Source organism: Trematomus bernacchii, unplaced genomic scaffold, assembly GCF_902827165.1.
Source record: "Trematomus bernacchii unplaced genomic scaffold, fTreBer1.1, whole genome shotgun sequence".
Lineage (NCBI taxonomy): Eukaryota > Metazoa > Chordata > Actinopteri > Perciformes > Nototheniidae > Trematomus > Trematomus bernacchii.
In genome coordinates, this window is record NW_022987720.1 from 23,430,429 (window position 1) to 23,449,353 (window position 18,925).

General features: G+C 40.7%; 1 protein-coding gene across 1 annotated transcript in view; it reads left to right on the plus strand.

Moving 5' to 3' along the window:
- cacna1aa (calcium channel, voltage-dependent, P/Q type, alpha 1A subunit, a) overlaps positions 1-18,925 on the plus strand; it is an 80,558-nt gene that overhangs the window by 42,221 nt on the left and 19,412 nt on the right. The window contains 14 exon segments of the mRNA XM_034143354.1: positions 5,706-5,805; positions 6,343-6,503; positions 6,607-6,747; positions 6,841-7,042; positions 7,137-7,301; positions 7,552-7,662; positions 9,023-9,106; positions 10,938-10,940; positions 12,412-12,528; positions 12,701-12,766; positions 13,541-13,638; positions 13,799-13,949; positions 14,436-14,563; positions 16,362-16,458. Of these exon segments, the coding sequence (XP_033999245.1) occupies positions 5,706-5,805; positions 6,343-6,503; positions 6,607-6,747; positions 6,841-7,042; positions 7,137-7,301; positions 7,552-7,662; positions 9,023-9,106; positions 10,938-10,940; positions 12,412-12,528; positions 12,701-12,766; positions 13,541-13,638; positions 13,799-13,949; positions 14,436-14,563; positions 16,362-16,458 (1,624 nt within the window).

Here is an 18,925-nt window from a genome sequence, read left to right on the forward strand (position 1 = left end):
TCTCTCTTATTCAACTTCTACAGTCCTGCCATTTCTAAACCCCTCCACCAACTCCCCGCGCCCCAACATTTAAAAAAAAAAAAAAAGATATCCCCAGCATCCCTTTCTATTCGCATCCGCGCCCCCTGTGAGAGGTGAGGACCACCCTTTGCACCTGTAACCCTTTAGTGCCCAAGGCGTTCTAGAGTTAAAGGGCCCATGCAAAGCCTGGACAGGTCATGGTGAGCTGCCTCTCTAAAATCTCCACACCCCTCTCCACGGCAAAGCAGGTACTTTAAACCCTTCTTAATCTGCATGACTGTGAGGATCAAACACTGGGTTCAGTTAGGGCTTAGTTTATGAGCACTCTGCTGGGTGCAGAGCATGACTGGTGAGGATTTGCTGTCATGCCCTTGCATCATTTGGGAGCATTTAAAGCAAGCAGACCTTCAGAACTACAGTCAATGTTAAGTGTAATGTGATAGTGAAGACTTACTGTCCAATGGGTTTACAAAGGTAATGCTGTAACCTTCGACACCAATACTCACGGGTCGTCTGCAGAAAATATGCTTGATCTTATTTCATGACTTTAAAAATGAAATATACTTTTACAGGAAACAACAATGTCTGTGCGGAGTGCCCCACACGTGTTTATTTTGATGGTCTTATGTGTGGGAAAAGGTGTGGGGTTATCATAGTATATGTAATAGACACAGGAAGTATCCTCGCGTGGAGACCAAGACACTCTGGCCTTTTCCGATAAGGAGAAAAAGGATTTACTAGTTGCGTTGATCCTGCCTCACATTCACCCATGCAAGTAAGTGACCATTTGTGATTCCCTCAAATGTATGCAGTAGTGATGCAGGGCTGAAACAGTATGTGTTAATGGTTTCAGATAATGAGCCTAGCTGTAAGTCCACATTATACCTGTGTGCTTGCTGCTTTGCCATTCATATCACATGGCATCAAACCTTATTTTGTGTTGGGTAGGCTCCATTTCATTTCCCAGCAACAGCAAAATACACTGAGGGGCGAATTCACAAATAATGGATTGCAGATGCTTACGGCACTATGGATTGCGCATCGCTTGCAAGTGCTAAATCTGCTTCGTCTCAAAGTCTTTGTGTGGCTTTTAGCGCTGATTTTCGTCAGTTTATGCAATACAGTTAGTTTGCACAGAAAGGGGCAGATTTAGCTCCAATAGTTGCACTTTTAATATATGTGCAAATTGCACTGCAGCACCGCAGGCTGGGATGCATTTATTTCTTTGCAGGAGCTTTGAGAAAAACACGGTTTCTTTCAGTGTTATTTGCAAAGGTTGAGCAGCTGCAAAAGCTGTGTATACTTTTTTTTATAATGGGTCTGAATTGGTATTAACAGAAATGTTATAACATGGACGATTACCACGTAAATCACACACTTTTTACATTTGAAATGATCAAATTGAATTGATACTTTGAAACGGGTACAATCTTCCATAGACTCAGATGAAATGGATGTTCTGAATCCATACAGACACAATGTCTCCATATCCTTGATATCAAAATGGAATGGGCTAAGTGACATAAATAATTGAATGCATGCTGCATAATGCATTTAAACTGTACTTGGTACTGCTTTAACCCTGTATGTCTTTGAGACATAAGCTGAAATGAAGTTTACCAAGTGGAAACCAAAGAAAACTGCTCCACTTTGCATTTCCCCAGCATGTAATCTTCTAGCATTGGTTCCTATATTAGTCCTGACCATCCAGCTTTCAAAACACTTTAAATAAGTGGAAGCTGAATCGCCGTTAAGCCTTAGGTTATTGTCAAAGAAGACTTGAGGAAAAAATGTCCGTCTCTGCTTATAATTATCTTCCCTTTGTCGTTTGCTCTTTGATCTTCTCTTCATCTCTCTCACCATGCATAGTAACACCCTGCATCTCTTTTACTTCTTCCTCCTCATCCTGCTGGCCTAAATCAAAATAGACTTCTTGCTGGTCATCTCGGAATATGAGTATGAAAAGATCCCACACACACATGAAGTAGGGGAAATGCATCTTTTAAACTCATTATTTCCAATGCTCATTACAGAGTTACTATGGCTTCTATAAATGTACGGTTGCATTTGCCCACTGGGTATTATGGGACACACACAATGGTGCTTCAACACAGTACTTTGTGGCAAGCCTTATCAATTAACTTAAAGGGAAAAAATCAAGCAGTAGCTATAAACACATAATGTATCATTATTTCGTGAATCAATGCATTCACTGTTTTTTAGAATGTCAGAAGAATCTCTTCCTTTTGAGTGGTCCAGTGATGATTTTGTATAATCAGTGAAAAATGTCCTCTTTCTTATGAGTCCTGTTTTAACATGGTCTCACATTGTCTTGGTTTTGCAGCATATCAACGAGGATACAAACAAAAGGAAATGCCAGTATTTTAGAGTTTCTTAAAGGCCAGTATGGAGATGAAAGTGTTTGTCCTATAGAGAAATGATGAACTCGGCCGGTGCTCCAGGGTTCTAGTGGTGGTGCCATCTATGAGACTGACTCCTGCTCCAGTCTTTCTCTCACTTTTGTGTGTTCACTAACTCTCTTCCCCCTAAAGTCTTATGTATATATGTGTGAGCATTTGAACCAGTCTGTGTTTCTGTGTGTGTTTGTGTGCTTCTGTCCTAAACTGTATTCTCTAACCTCTTTCTTTTACATATGTATATGTGTCTGTATTTCCTCTCTCTGTGACCAAGTCTTTCCTTCCTAGGGACTTTCTAATGATGGACTAATAAATAGATGTCTGCCGTGAAACCTCAATAGCTTCAAATAAACAGAAAGAATAGGAATAGTCAAAGAGCTTACAAAAAATATCGCAGCCGAAGCAATTTTACACACATGTTGTAATAAATCTGAGTCATTAATAAGCAGCAGAGATGTCAAACTGTTGTTATCCAGGCAAGGCTGCTGCGTACTGTTTGTCAGCATAAATACAAACTCACAAAACAATCAATTAGGCCGTTTGAACCAATAAAGTCTGATTTAACTACGATAGGGGTTAACGACACAAATGGCTGATGGGCAGATCCGAAAACAGTCAGAACAGACTCATGTACATCCAGATAGAGCCCTAATTCAATTGGTGGAAATCAAATGGCACTCCAGAAAGGCTCAGCAGTCTCAATGGAGATGTTTATCGCTCCTTTAATCCAATTAGTCTGGTCTGAGGGCTGCTGGTGTCTTGGACCGCTTGCTGCTGTCCTGCACATTTCTGCATCCTGACGGAGCTTTGTGTCCAAACAGGCTCGCAGAGACACCGGCCTGATACTTGACCGAGTTTGGTTATGTATAACACTACCAAGGCATTTTGAGATATTTCTTTCGACAGGCAATGTTTGTTCGAGTAGGCCTTTCTAGATAATTGTATCATTGATGCAAATTAAGGCTCTGAAAGCTGCAGTGTAACTCGGCTCATGGTTTTTGAAAGGAAGTGCTTATGTGCAGATTTTTTTAAATGTGTTATAGTCCAAATAGAAAGAATAAAATACTATTAAAATACTATGTATTTAAAATAGGGGTTAGGGCTAGTTAGATATTAATGACAATAAATTGAATACAAGTGAATACAACAAATTATAATTATAACAATAGTGATGATAATAATAATAATAATAATAATAATAATAATAATAATAATAATAATAATAATAATAATAATAATAATACAAATATTAATTATAACAATAGTGATATTAATAACATTTTTTTTTTAAATATATAATAATTATTCAAAAGACAAATACTCTGGCTTGTAAACCCATCTAGATTAATTTAAGGCGATAGTTTGGTGCTGTGTGTCCATACACACGTTAAATGTCACAGTGTGTTAATGTGCATGTGTTTGTTAGCCACAGTAGTCTTTAGCTGGGAGGGTTGATATAATAAAAAGCAGGCCTTGTATTCTCTTTTTGTGTCTCTCTTTTTCTGTCATATGGATGTTTTTCCCTCCTTTCTGTGTCCCATTCTGTTTCTTTCTCCCACCCTTTGTCTTTTTTGTCTTTCTCTTTGACTCACTGTCTCTCACCCCTCATCTCTCCGTTTGGACCAGCAGCAGTGGCGGCGGGTAAAGTTCTGTCTTTTTCCTCTTCATTTTCTCCTTCTGCACTGTCAGCGCCTGTTCTTCTGATCACACATCTCTTTTCCTCCATCACAGTTGACTGTACTTGTCTGTTCTTCCCTGTTTTCCATTGTTCACCATGGAACAGCTCTGACTCAAACACAACTAAACCTCAAGTTAACCTGCATCAAGTCCGCAACCGAATCACACAGATACCATTTGCAAAATATCATTAGTACAATGAAATCAAATGGAAACTTTTCAGATTTCTTTAAAAAAATGTGCCAGAAGGAAGGTTCACATGAATACACAAGCAGTTACAGCACATGCACATACATGCGTGCTCATTTGCACACAGAAAGTCTACTTGCATACAACCTCCATCAGTCTACCATCTGGTTTAACAGCTGCTTTCTCGCCTAAGGAACAATGTCTGACTTTCGACCTTAATCACCATGATCTCTAGGAGAAAGTAAGCAGAACAGGCAAACTATCATTAAGTTATCATAGCTAGTTAGCCACTTATTTCAGTAAAAAGACTTTCCTGTTTGCAAAGTAGTCATTTTTTTATCATCAGTTAACTAAACTAGAAGGCTCACTTATAATTCTTCTGAGGTTTTAGTTCCGTGCAGCCGAAACTAAGGGTTTTTCCTTGTTTCCTCATACATTAAGTAACTTTAGTGACAAGGTGCTTGAATGAACGAGGTTTGGCTCAGCATTTCAATCGAGAAATGCTTGCTAAAATATCTCTGTCTTTGCCGAAATGGCCCACAAGACAAGATTCCATGCTGTTTGAACAATGCTGTGAAACCTGCTTATCCTAGTTGTACTTACGAGTTGAAATAAATAAACTGGTTGAGTCATCGAAAGAGAGAGTTTGGCCATTATTTTTACGTTACTACCCCTTTTATACACACTACCATATTGTAAATTATGTTTAAACTTTCTTATATAACTACAGAAATAATTTGTCAGCTGTCATTAAGTTAAAAGGAAAAGATTTTACTCTGAGTTACCACCTTCAGAAAGGCTTCCTTTAGTAACCTGGCTCTCAAGCTCTCTCTGTAAATGTCTCTTGTGTAGAATATAGTTCTCCAATTCTCAACGTGCTGTTTAAAAGGAGAAATATTGCATCATGGAAAGCAAGGTTTCAATGCAGCATGAATATATTCCACCTCTAGCTGGGCATGTGCAAGGCGAGGCTTTAGCCGTCTTTGTAAAGCATTGAAACACATTGCAAAGTATTACAACAAGCGTAGATATTAGATAGCATTCAGACAGGAATGACACCAGTTGTTCCTGTAGCATGTACTGTAGCCGTAAAATACCACCTAACTCTAGCATGTAGCAACAATGCTAACCTCACATTTAGGACTATACACGTAATATGATAGCAATGCTGCATGTGTTGCTATGTATTTAACCCAGACGCAGTTACTCATTGTGAGTTAACTCGGACACAAATACCATCAAGGAATGGCTGCCCGCTGCCATTTTGGATGCGAGAGAACAAAGCCTTTCATATCTGCCTGAACATGCTGACTCTTTTTATTTGTGTGTGTGGCTGTGTGTGTGTGTGTGTGTGTGTACGGATCTGTTTGGGTGTTGGTGTGCATGTGTTTACGCATATAGGGGAAGCAGTAAGGGAAAAGACATCAGCACCATCAAGTCTCTGAGGGTGCTGAGAGTGTTACGACCTCTGAAGACCATCAAACGTCTTCCCAAACTCAAGGTATGTTTACGTAGAAAACAATTGACCTTAGTTTCCCTTACTGGATTGGAATTGTGGGGGACATCTTATTCAAATAAAGGCTTGGCATCAATCTTGTGTGGGTTTTCAAGTTTTGATCAAATATCTTTGAAATCAAATGTTGAGATTTGTTTTGTTGCCTTATTGCCAGCACTACCTACCTGCTTTATCAGTGGACTGAACACATTTTCTTTTTAGTTTAAGCAATGCAAATGTGATTTCTTTGTGCGTTCTTTCTTGCATTTGTGCTCTGCAAATTTCACAGTCACTATTATGTCATTGTGTTGTTCCCGGTTAAGTCTTTGTCAAAGTGTTTTCTTAAATGTTTCTTTCATTTTTTAGGGTTAGGGTTACTAATGATCCTTTTCTTACATGTGGTTTTGTCTCCCTTTCAATGCCATCTGATGCCATCATTCACAAGTCCAAAACACTGAAATATTATGAATCCAATGCATTACCTTCAGACAATAAACAACATGTCTCCGTCTGTCGTTCTCTTTTTTTTTTCTCTGTCCCCAGGCTGTCTTTGACTGTGTGGTGAACTCTCTGAAGAATGTGCTCAACATCCTGATTGTCTACTTACTCTTCATGTTCATCTTTGCTGTGGTGGCCGTGCAGCTGTTCAAGGGACGCTTCTTTTACTGCACTGACGAATCCAAAGAGTTTGAGCGCGATTGCAGGTCAGGAAAAACCCAACTATACTGTACCCTGAGTGGTGAAAACGTTCTGGTTCATGCTTAAGTGTTTCTTCTCCTTACGCTGCATCTTCAAATCATATCTCAGGGGCGAATATCTGGTGTATCAAGGCGTTAACGAAGTGAAGGCGCAGAAGCGGGAGTGGAAGAAGTACGATTTCCACTACGACAACGTGGCTTGGGCCCTACTCACCCTCTTCACCGTGTCTACCGGAGAGGGGTGGCCGCAGTGAGTCAAATTTAAAACACAGACAGTCACATGCAGCTCAAATATTTTCCGACAGCCTGTAACCGTAAACTGTTCCCCTCTCTTCCTCCGCAGGGTGCTGAAACATTCAGTGGATGCGACTTATGAGAACCAGGGCCCGAGCCCGGGGTACCGGATGGAAATGTCCATCTTTTACGTGGTGTACTTCGTGGTCTTCCCCTTCTTCTTCGTCAACATATTCGTGGCTCTAATCATCATCACTTTCCAAGAGCAAGGAGATAAGATGATGGAGGACTATAGTTTAGAAAAAAATGAGGTGAGGAAAGGAATATTTGAGGGTGACGCGAAAGACTGGAGAACGTTTGAGCGGGATAAGAACATAACCGCTTTTGATGTGTTTTTTTTTGCAGAGAGCCTGTATAGATTTTGCCATCAACGCCAGACCTCTGACACGCCACATGCCTAAGAACAAGCTGAGCTTCCAATACAGAATGTGGGAGTTTGTGGTGTCGCCGCCATTTGAATACACTATAATGGCAATGATCGCGCTCAACACCGTCGTGCTAATGATGAAGGTAAACTGCAAATTCACAACGCACACATTAGCATTGACACACTAACAAAATAAGGATAAGTACTAGTTTCTGAGGTTCATCTCTCTTTCGTTGTACCGTTGTGATGCTTTTTTTCAAGTAAACAGACATGTTGCTCTGTGCACTTTTTTCTGTGACACATTTTTTTTAATGATTACTGCTGACTCATAAAGTGTGTCTTAATCCTCTTTTTTCTGTCCCTGGTGGTGTGTGTGTGTGTGTTTGTTTACAGTATGATGGAGCTTCTGATACATATGAAGCTGTGTTAGCCAACCTGAACATAGTGTTTACCTCGCTCTTCTCCATGGAGTGTGTTCTCAAGATTATCGCCTTTGGAGTACTGGTGAGTGTATGTGTGTGTGGTGAGGATGTATTAGCAAGTGCTGAAAATATATCAGTATATATTATACTTATGCTACTCAAGCAATCTGTTGTGTTGAGATCAGTGAGATTGAATATGCCCTTATGACTAAAAAGCCAAACAATGCGCTAAAAGGGAATTAAGTGCAAAAAAGTAACTTCATGAGATGAGCTCTGGTTCATGTCGTGGAGGCAGCCCCGTATATTATTTAGTAACGTTGGGACACGTTGTCTTGTCGTGGATTATTTCTTATCTATTTAAGGAGAAACTGTGGGGAAATAATGAGCAACTTAAGGTAAATATTATATTACCATATATGTTATAAATGGTGACTGTGAGATACCAGCAGTTGAGTTTGCAGTTTGTGTGGGCTGCATAGAAAAGAGAGGGAGGTGGATGAGTAAAAAAATTGAAAGAAGAGATAGTTAAAGGATGAATGTTGGGAGTAGATTCAGGACAGAGGGCGAAAGTTAATAAAGTAATTAGAAAAACGAGAATGAATGACAGAAAGGCGTTAAAAAGAGAAGCTAACATCACGGAGAGGGTGGAGATTAAATAGGATTGGATTTAATTCTTAACCACACACAACACGCACAATCCAACACACAACACCGGGCCTTAGAGACATCTGTCTGTGTGTGTGTGTGTGTTGGTCAAGGTGGTTTATTTTAATAGCCGCCTCCCTTGCTCTCTCTGTGTCCCTCCACTTGTCTAATGTACAGTTAGGCTGCAGGTGCTATGTAGGAGAGAGAAGAAGAAGCAGGTCTCCCTCGTCAGCATTTATTCCTCACTATCCTTCTTTTTACCTAAAGTCGCACTACGTTAAAAGGAAGAAAATGTAAAATGATGTATATCTGTGTAGATAATGGAGCCTTTTTTTTTTGAGTTTTAGGAGCTGTAGGGAATGATGTGACTGTATTTGCTGTATGTTGTACTTGTATATATTCCTGTAGGTGTAATGAGGCTGATGCAGTACAAGTTGTTCTTGTCTGCTGGCATCCGCCCAACATGCCGTCACTGATGGTCCATCTGTCTTATCTGATTTCTTTCCTGTTCCTGTCTGACACTAACATGCCTTTTTTTCCCCTATTTTCTCCTTCTTCTCTTTCTGTCTGACTTGTATTCGCTCCATGTCTCATTCTTTACATCTCATGCTCTTTCTGTATCTTTATGATGTAATAAATCAATCCCATTGTGTCATTTTCCTTTTAATTTCAATATGATTTTGTCTACGCTACATCTCTGTGTCCCTGCCACATCCATGTCTACATTTCCCTCATGACGCCTTATCATCCTCCCTATTTCTACCTCATCATCCCTCTTTCTCTTTTCCTATTCACAGAATTATTTCAAAGATGCCTGGAATATTTTTGACTGTGTCACAGTTCTGGGCAGCGTTACCGACATCCTGGTTACGGAGCTTGGGGTAAGTCGCAGGATCGAAGGGTGTTTTCTGATTAAATGTGTATGTTTGAACGATCTGATTCAAAACTGCAAACAGACAGAATTGATATCTATTAGCAATCTATGTCGATCTCTTTTGACTGTTTGTGAGGTGAGCTTCAGCGTGTGTCTCGGGGCTTATACAGCTGTATCTAAAACACATACAGTAGACAAGAGAAGGAGAGCAGGAGTTAGAGGCCACTGTTGAGCCTTGCGTTGCTCAGTCGTGCATGAACGACTCCTGAAAGTCTTATATAAATGTCCCAGTTGGTGGGACGAGGAGAGACCAGACTGCAGACAGAGCTGACAGCGGGGCGGAAAGCTTGCTGATGCTCTGTAGCGAGCCAGTGCACAGATTCTGCAGGCAACCGTAACAGCCAATCAAATTATCAGATTGCATCTTAAGCTGGACAATGCAGTTGCATCAGCCATATGTTAGTCATAGAGTACAGCTGAAGTGTTGAAGGTCTAAGGGACTTTTGACTGTCCACAAACAATTAAAAAAGGATTGGTCTGATTAAAAACATTAGTGTTAGAGTTATATTATTGCTACACAGCACACTAAATTACATTTGACTGTGATATTTACATATTATCTTGGGTGATAAGTTTCATTATTATGTTATATAGTGACACCCATCATCAGTTGAAAAATGAGTGCTAGTGTATTAACAGTTTTAATTAACTATCACAGTGGTTTTAGCCTGGCCGCCTGAGTTTGCTTTTATCACCTGAAAGCTATATATAGGTCACATTGAAACACAAACAAGGTAGCACAAGGCCATACAACTCGTACTAATCTGTATGTGAAAGGGCATATTTTAGGAAGAGTGTCCTTTTTCAAAATATATTCTTAAGGTGTGTTCAGACAAAACATGAGGTGATGTATTTAGATGTTGTGTAATAAAGGTATTCTGATTGCTTACAAACTCAATGTGAGTTCAAATAGTCCCACTACACAGTGCCTCCTACGAATAACTGCTCCTTTCCCATTCACTTCCATTCAAGCAAGTGGGTGTTAAAACATATTTTGACCTAAGCAAGAAGATTCACACTTCTTGGGCTTTTTAAAAAATCCTAAATGTCCAAAAATGTGAAACGGACATGTTTGCTAGCTTATAGCTAATGTCTGAACAATTGGTATATTGTCTGTTTGGAGCAAGAATAGTACAGGATAAGAAATTACAAACAAGACATTTGCTTTTTGTTCTGTCTGAACACACATATTTTACAAGAGCTGCACAGACATTAACAAGCTCTTTGATCTGGAAACGTTACCTACCAGTTCTGTCTAAAGAAGCAAGGGATACCAATGATTCAAGCGCTCTTAAGACCTAAATTGATAGTTCAGCCAGATTCTAGTAAACATGCTCTAACTGGTTGGTTTTTATACTGGTTTACAGTCATGTTTATCTTTTTAGAATCTGTACCTGTGTCCAACAATCCCCTGCTGCCTTGATCCTTGGTATCCCTGCAATATGAATGTGTAAAATCTGCAGAGCGAAAAACCTGCTTCTGTGTTAACTTGTCTCTGTAATGACTGTCGATTTCTTTCTTGTTTTTATCTTTTTACATGCTTTCTTTATATCGTCCGCAAACTTAACGACGATCTACTGTAATCTACCTCGCCCCGCCCCCCTTCTCCCCCCAACACCTACTACTTCCTGCGATTCCATCCAATCAAAATGCACTATGAATCCTCTGTGTCCACCCATGACAACCGGCTTGGTCAATCTCTCTGGTTGTTCTTCGAACCAACCAAACATCCAAAAATTTGCTGCTATAAACCATATGTCTGCAACATCTACATGTAGATGGTTTGTAATTTTTTGGAGATCTTATTTTACTGCATCTGTTACAACTGCATCCCAGCCAATGTGATAGCTTTGTGCATGATTTGCTCGAAACCCCACCACAAAGAATCCTTTAACTCTGAGTGAGCTCAAAATGTGTAGGGTTTTTATTTGTTGCCAAGTTTTCTAACCTCTCTACCAGTCGCTGTATGATTCATATCTTGTATTGTAATCCTAGCTTAGATCTACTGTTCATTTTGCAAAGCATTGTAAAAAAAAAAATAGAACAGATTGCTACATATATGCATCGGGATTAGCTATCTATTGTATGCACACACATAGACACACACACACAAACTCACACACACACATATGACAGTGACTGGGAGAGTGTTTCCAGTAACGACAGAGTGAATCCGAAGCGTTGCCCTGAGCAGAGAGAACAAGTGATGCATGCTGCCCCTCGCATGTCTCTGGCAAGAATCTTTTATTTTCACAACACACACAGAAACACACACACACTGAGCAATATAATAATACATGCATGTGCCTGCTGCCAGCCCCTTTTTAGCACTTCAAGTCTCACTTTAACTCACCTCTATTGCACATCTGTTGTTCTATACTCTGATACATGGTTGAAGAACTCTGTATTACACATTTCATTTCAATTAATGGTAATATCTTTTGTTTAAATTAAGTTGAATTGACACATAGAATCACAATTTGTAAGGCACATACTCATGCTGGTGAGACTGAATATATATTGACCTGATTTGGTCCTTCAACCACCCTCTCGCTCTTATTTGTCCGTGACATCACCACTGGTTGTCACATGACTTCGGCAGCCATTCCTATTGGATGGTTTTTCGGCTGCCTTTTAGCTTTACCGGTTTGCCTTGTGTTAGTGCACACCTGCATGTTCTGGGCTTGCTTCATTTTAGAAATATTGCATATTTTGCCTTGAGAGAACTAGTGCATTTGGTTGTCTTTCCAAGGAAACGTCCTGATGTCCCTGCACTTTTAACTACTCACCATTCCTGCCACAACTACTACTACGTAACCCAATTGGATGACACTAGTTAGATTTGGATGATGTCCTTTCCCCTTGTGTTGTTTGGTTTGGTTTTGTCTAACTCAATGGATATGAAAAAGCTTGTTGGAGCCTTGCTGATTTGAGTTTGGTTTGCTTTGACTTGTTTGGCTCCTGATTCCTTTATTTGTCTGAGTTTGAATCTCCCTCAGTTTGGATTTGACTGTTTTTCCTCTCATTTGTTATGATTTGGTTGTTTAAGGAAAATTGTTTGCACACTTTGCACCAAAACTAACGCCTCTTTCCCTTTATTCCAACCTCGAATCCTTCCTATTCTCTTCTTCCTTCCCCTTCAACGTTTCTCTTCTTTACTTTCAATCCTAATTCTTTCTACACCCCCTTTCTCTATACCTCTTTCTCTTTCCTTCTCTCTTTCTCTGGGCTTATGTTGTGGCTGTACTGTAGAATAATTTCATCAACCTGAGTTTCCTGAGGCTGTTCAGGGCAGCTCGTCTCATCAAGCTGCTGAGGCAGGGAGAAACCATTCGCATCCTGCTCTGGACCTTCGTTCAGTCCTTCAAGGTTTACACCCAATTACACAGCTCAACAAACATCACATGCATTTTACAGAAATACACCTATACGACCTTTTGTTTATATACTTGAACAGTGCCTAGGTGCAATCGTGTATATTTTGCACACGGCACTATTATGTTTGAAACATATACCTAACAGATAATGTGTCTCCCCCCAGGCGCTGCCTTATGTCTGCCTCCTCATCGCCATGCTGTTCTTCATTTACGCCATCATTGGCATGCAGGTGGGTGAGAGCCTAACCCTAAAAAGCGTCTGTACTGCTTTGGGGATGCATTCAATATATATTTGAAAGTTAAAGTCGACCTATCATGCTATATTTGAATAATATAGTGTAGGACCATACCTATATAAGGCATATTTATACTTTTTTTTTTTCAAAACACCAAACAGATCATGCATTTTAGCCATGCCTCATTTCGCTCAATTTGACATTTTTTAGCTCTGTTTTTGCAAGGGCAGATTCAGTGAGAACAGCACCATCTACTGGCCAGGCATATGTACTACAGCGTCTCCAGCGCTTTCGAACGGCAATGGCCGTGGCTGTCTCCTCCTGATTGGTGGAGTTGGCCCAATAGCCGTAGTGCCACTGTCCTGACGTCAGGACAGTGTTCAAATCTGGATCAGTTTTTATCAGATCCGTTGCAGCCCCTTTTTTAGAGATTTGGGTATGGAGGAAAATAGAGAGGGTTGTGTTTTCTGACACTTGGTGAGTTCCCTGGAACACCGGGGACACATATTCATGTATAAAAGACGTACAAAAGTGCATTTTGCATGATAGGTCCCCTTTAATAATGATTATGAAGAGGAGGAGGATGCACCAAAGGAGAATGATGATAAGGATCCGGTGCATAACGAGAGGATGAGGATCAGGATTATAGAAGCGGGGTGTTTTAGCGTGTTGGCGTATTAGGAGCTGCTTTAGTCGCAAACAAAGCCAGAGAGGTCACTAATGAGAAGTCTTGGTTTTCAGTGTTGACAGTATGAGTGTGTTCAACAGCTGTTTGGGAATATCGCTATTGATGAAGAAGGAGAGAGTGCCATCAACCCGCACAACAACTTCCAGACCTTCGTAATGGCTCTCATGCTGCTCTTCAGGTGCGTGTGCTTTGTGAATCTGTGCGTATACACAGTGTTTAGTTTTAGTATCTCATAAAGAAATAAAATAGTTTTTTGTAAAAAATATCTGAAACCTGGGTGACTTTTTACTTCACTGTAATTTTGCATAAATCACAGAACCTTTTTTTGTGTCTTTTAGGAGTGCGACGGGGGAGGCGTGGCATGAGATCATGCTGTCGTGTCTGGGCAGCAAGGAGTGCGACCCCCTGACAGGAAATCCAGAGCCAGAGTGTGGCAGCCAGTTTGCTTACCTCTACTTTGTCTCTTTCATCTTCTTCTGTTCATTCTTGGTGAGTACATACTACTGTACGTAATCCAACACACTCATCTGTTCCTTGTGTTATGATCCAGTAGTACCATTTTAAAGGCATCAAACAACTCAATTACAGACTCTAAGCCCATAGATCAGATTTTATATAAAGATAAACACAGTAACAACCCAGTATGTATGCACAGTAGCAGAAAGCGTAGGCTACACTTATATTATTAGTATTGTACTATTTATACAATTCAATTTCATCGGTGGCTGTGTGATTGTAACCGACGTGTGTGATTCAAACATTTTAAATGTCCAGAGTCCAAAATACAACATTTATTAAAAGAAAATAAATGTAATTATTTACAGATCACATTTGAATCTAACGAAATATTCTTCTTTAATCCATATTCGTTGACATTAAGCCTTTCATATACAATATTTTCCTTTTTAAACATTCATTATTATTATTAGCCGTCAGATGCGATGTTGAACGTTCTGCTGGTGTGTTCATGTGTAGATGCTGAATCTGTTTGTCGCCGTCATCATGGACAACTTTGAGTACCTGACGCGAGATTCCTCCATTCTGGGACCTCACCACCTGGATGAGTATGTCAGGATATGGGCCGAGTATGATCCTGCTGCCTGGTGAGTGGGAACGTGCATGCACTCATGGTGCACATATGCACACACAACAGAAATGTGGCAGACCATGACACTGAAATTACACTCATTTAATTCTAACATTATTCAAAAAGTAAGAAAAAACGTATCATATTTTTGGTTGTGCTCGCAACAGTTGTCGACATAAAACAGCACAGTACTTATGACCAGACATTCCTTCATGTTTGTTTTAATATACTCGTTAACACAGAGCAAGCCCCAACAATAAATCAGTAACTTTTCAACAGTGGTTTAGATGTGTTTTCTTTTAAATTGTGTTAGACTGAAGCACAAGGTGTTTGAAATGATCTGGAATAGACAAACAAAAGAATAAACCACTAGTATGAACTAATAGGAATGTTCTAGTGAAAGAGATGCAAGTGGGCTGTAACGGATCTGAGCATAACCTCATCAGGCATCTGGTTATCTCTCTCACGCCGTACAACCCCTCCCTCCTCCTCCTCCACCTCCTCCTCCTCCCCTGAAATATCTCCCACCCCGTACCAAATATTTTACCACTCCTGGAATCTGCATACGGTTTAAAAAACAATGTGGCAATGTTTACACACAGCTCCCCTTGTCCAACTCTGTGGTCTAAATGTCTCCTGTAGACATGCTACGTTTGATGGTATCTGTATTCCAGTGCCTGTGTGTTGCCCCGACCTGTAGCCTGCACATAGACAGCTCTACAAAGTCTGACAAGAGATGTATTATTAGTAGGAATGTATAACATTTTGTGTTCTATTCGTTGACACTAACATGCTATTTTCAACCCAAACGTACTAAATCTGACACGCTGCACAGGAATCAGAAGACAGGGAACTAAGATACTTAACATTAAACACATAATATTAAGAGGGAGGAGATCTACACACCGCAAGCATGCTATTAAGCATTTAGCTGGTAACCAAGGACATGCTTTTCTACTCTGTTTGCAAATCTTTAATTACATTGTGCACACATCTAGACAGGGGTTTGACTGGAGGGACTAAAGCAAGGGCTGTCGAACTGAGGACGAGGAGTAAGAGAGAGAGAGAAACAGAGGAAGATGGAAAAATGACCTTGAGTCATATAATGTAGACTCACGTCAGGCTGGAGTTACAAATGTGATGTCTTTAGACAAATCCAAGAACACTTAAACTGTTCTTTAACATCAACAACGTGTGCCTTTTGGCTTGTAATTCATCATAACTTCCCCTAATCCCAAAGATTTGAAAAGTATATTATTGAAAAAGTTAAATATCCTGAATCAACTTGCTTTATTCATTGCCAGCCGATCTGCAATTAAATACTCAGATGACTTTGTTTAAACCTATCAGCCAGCATCAAATGAAGTCGCTGAAAGAAACCACGATGAACTGTTGTTAAGTCACAAGTGCCAGATAGAAGAAAAAGTACAAAAACAAGGCAATGTCCAACAAAAACATGTTAGTGTACAAAATGTGCATGTGGAAAAATGGAAGAGAGCCATGTTTAGGACTTGAGTTTAAGAGTGTTATTTGTCAGTTGTAAAACATCGAGGCTAAAAAACGCATTTAACAAATGGTGGCATAAAGTGGAACACGGATAGTGTGTAGAGTTTGGTAACTGTAGGAGCATGCAGGTGCAGAAGTGTCTACAGAGTCAGTTATTTACAGTAAACGTGTTGTAAAGTATTTTCAGATACTGTGTTCTTGTCACTCTTGTGCTCTTCCTCCCAATGTTCTGTCTTCTTTCTGTGTGTCTGTGTGTTTTTTTTTCCTGTGCGTGTGTTTTTCTTAACTCCCCTGTATTCTTCTTGCAGCGGGCGCATTCATTATAAGGACATGTACAGTTTATTGCGAGTTATCGACCCGCCTCTCGGCTTAGGAAAGAAATGCCCCCATAGGGTGGCCTGCAAGGTTTGACTTCTATTAAAACAAAATCTCTCAACCACACTTGCTAGCCACAGCATCCAGGAATGGAGTGAATGCCGCTTTATTTTTTTATTATCATTTCAATTTAAAACTTCTTTTCCACCATTATCGACTTGCATTCTGAATTGCTGAGAGAATGTGCGGGACAATGCAGACACCCAGAGACGCATGTGGAATGCACCGAGTGAAAAAAACAAATCCACATTTTTTAGCACATTTGAAAAGAAATCTTTTTTTTTGTACATATTCTTTTTTGATTATTATTTTCTTTTTGCTTGGAGCCATGGCTATAATGTAGCAAGCTACGGGTTCTCACTGTAGTGTTGCATTGTTCTTGGTTTTTTGGGGGTTTGGGGAAAGACAGAAACTGCATTGACACCCCTTCCTCCTCCTCCCCCCTCTCCTGGTCCGAGCAGCAGCACACACACACACACACACACACATATATATCTATATGCCTTTGTCCTGCTTACACAGAGTTGTCTTCTGATACCTACATTTACTTCTCAAATTCCAATCCTCCTGTTGTTTCCCTTCCCTCTGTCCTTTACTCCGTCTGTTCTTTGACATTACGGAGTAGCTCACACAGAAGCCACACAGCCACAGTCGCTCCAAATCAGCCCAATAACCTTGTCTTTTTGTGGTTTATTTATTTTACTTGGTCTTCCTCTAATTCTCTCTCTTCATCTCTGACTCTGCGCCTCCTCCTTTTCAACTCTGTCCTTAAACCACTCGTCTCCTCAATCTCTCGCTGCATCTTATTTCTCTCCTCTTCTCTCTTTTCTAAATATCTCCATCTCTCCTTTTTTTTTGTGCTCTTGTTAACGGGGTGATGGCTGATGATGCAGTGGCAGGATCAGTTGCAGGGAAATGTATGACATGCTGAGGCAAATGTGTCCTCCACTAGGCCTCGGGAAGAGGTGTCCAGCACGGGTGGCCTACAAGGTCAGAAAGGGCCCCATCTTCACCCCCAGTCTCCTATGGGTGTTATTTTGGGGGGGTGGGGGGGTCCAGAAAGGGGAGGGTGCCAGGGACTTCAAGCGCTCAACGTGGTGTAACCTTTAGTGTCGTTGTTTTTCTTCAGTTCTGTTTCTGTTTCTTTTCGTGGAAAGTGGGGGTGGGCTGGTCGGTGTTGTGGCGTTGTGTGGTGGTGTGGGATTGGTGGGTGGAGGTAGCAAGATGGGGTTAGGGGTTAAGCTGGGGTGTGGGGGGGGGGGGGGGGTGTATCCACAGGAGGGGACGAAAAGAGGGACCTTCTCAGCTCGTTTGCACCGTGTACGACACACATTTACACAAACATCATGCACATGTTTTTGAAATAGTGTCATTATTCTTCAGGTAAAGTGAGAGTGACAAGCTAATGTATGAATGCAGTTATTTTAATAGTTGAGATGTTCAATAGTTAGACATTTCACACATGAATACACACACACACACACACACACACACACACACAGAGAAACATGCGTGTGCAGCAGGGCTTGGAAGGTCCGCTAGACTTACGTCCTCTGACTCGTTCCGTCCTGTGGATGTGGCAGACAACCACGCACACATGCACACAAACACAGATTGAAGTCATATCCACCTACACACAGATATCTTTCTCTTATTCCTAATGGTAGAGAGAGCAGAAGGGCTTGTCTCAGTGATGTGTTTCCCTCAGAGAGCCTTTGGTTGCCATACAGAAGCAGTTCTTTTTCTGTCACCCTTCATGTAGCAGCTCCAAAGCCCCCAAGCAGCTCTTTTTCTATCTGCAAGTCCAATCTTCTCTTTGTCCTTTGGTTCTGTCGTCAATGCAGTTCTATTCTGTTTCCAGCCCCCCTCATCTCTGCATATTGCTCCCCTCCCCACACATATACACTCCCTCACCTGCCTTCTGCATGGCCGATAACCACCAACCCAATGCACAAACCCCCCCCGTCTGTCATATAATCAGCTCTGACACAATTAATCTGACATCAATTGTCACCAGAAATATAGAAATATACAGAAATATAACAACATATTTGCCTTCATGGTACCACATGTTCCTGTTACACCTCTTGTGATCAATGTGTCTCATGAAGCATCATTGGCAGATCACTGTGAGCCTCGGGGGGGCAGCCGGCCAAACAGCCTGTAGGCACAGGAGATCACTCCATCGCGTCCATCGCTTTATCCACCTCCCTTCTACTCCTGCAGGCCTGGGGCAAATAGTACTGACATTATATAACATTTCAAATGAATGGGGCTTAGATATGATATATGAGATATTTAAATGGCCAATGCCGATATTTAGAAGGTGGCCAATATTTATTACCAATTACCATTTTTAACATTTACTTGATCAAGTAGAAAGTGTTTAGTGTTTTTTCTAGCTTAACCCATTTTGTTTTGGAGAGGAGCAGATACATTGACTTCTGTTAAAAAATAGTCTTACTGCTGAACCATGAAGAAATTGTTATCAGGGGCT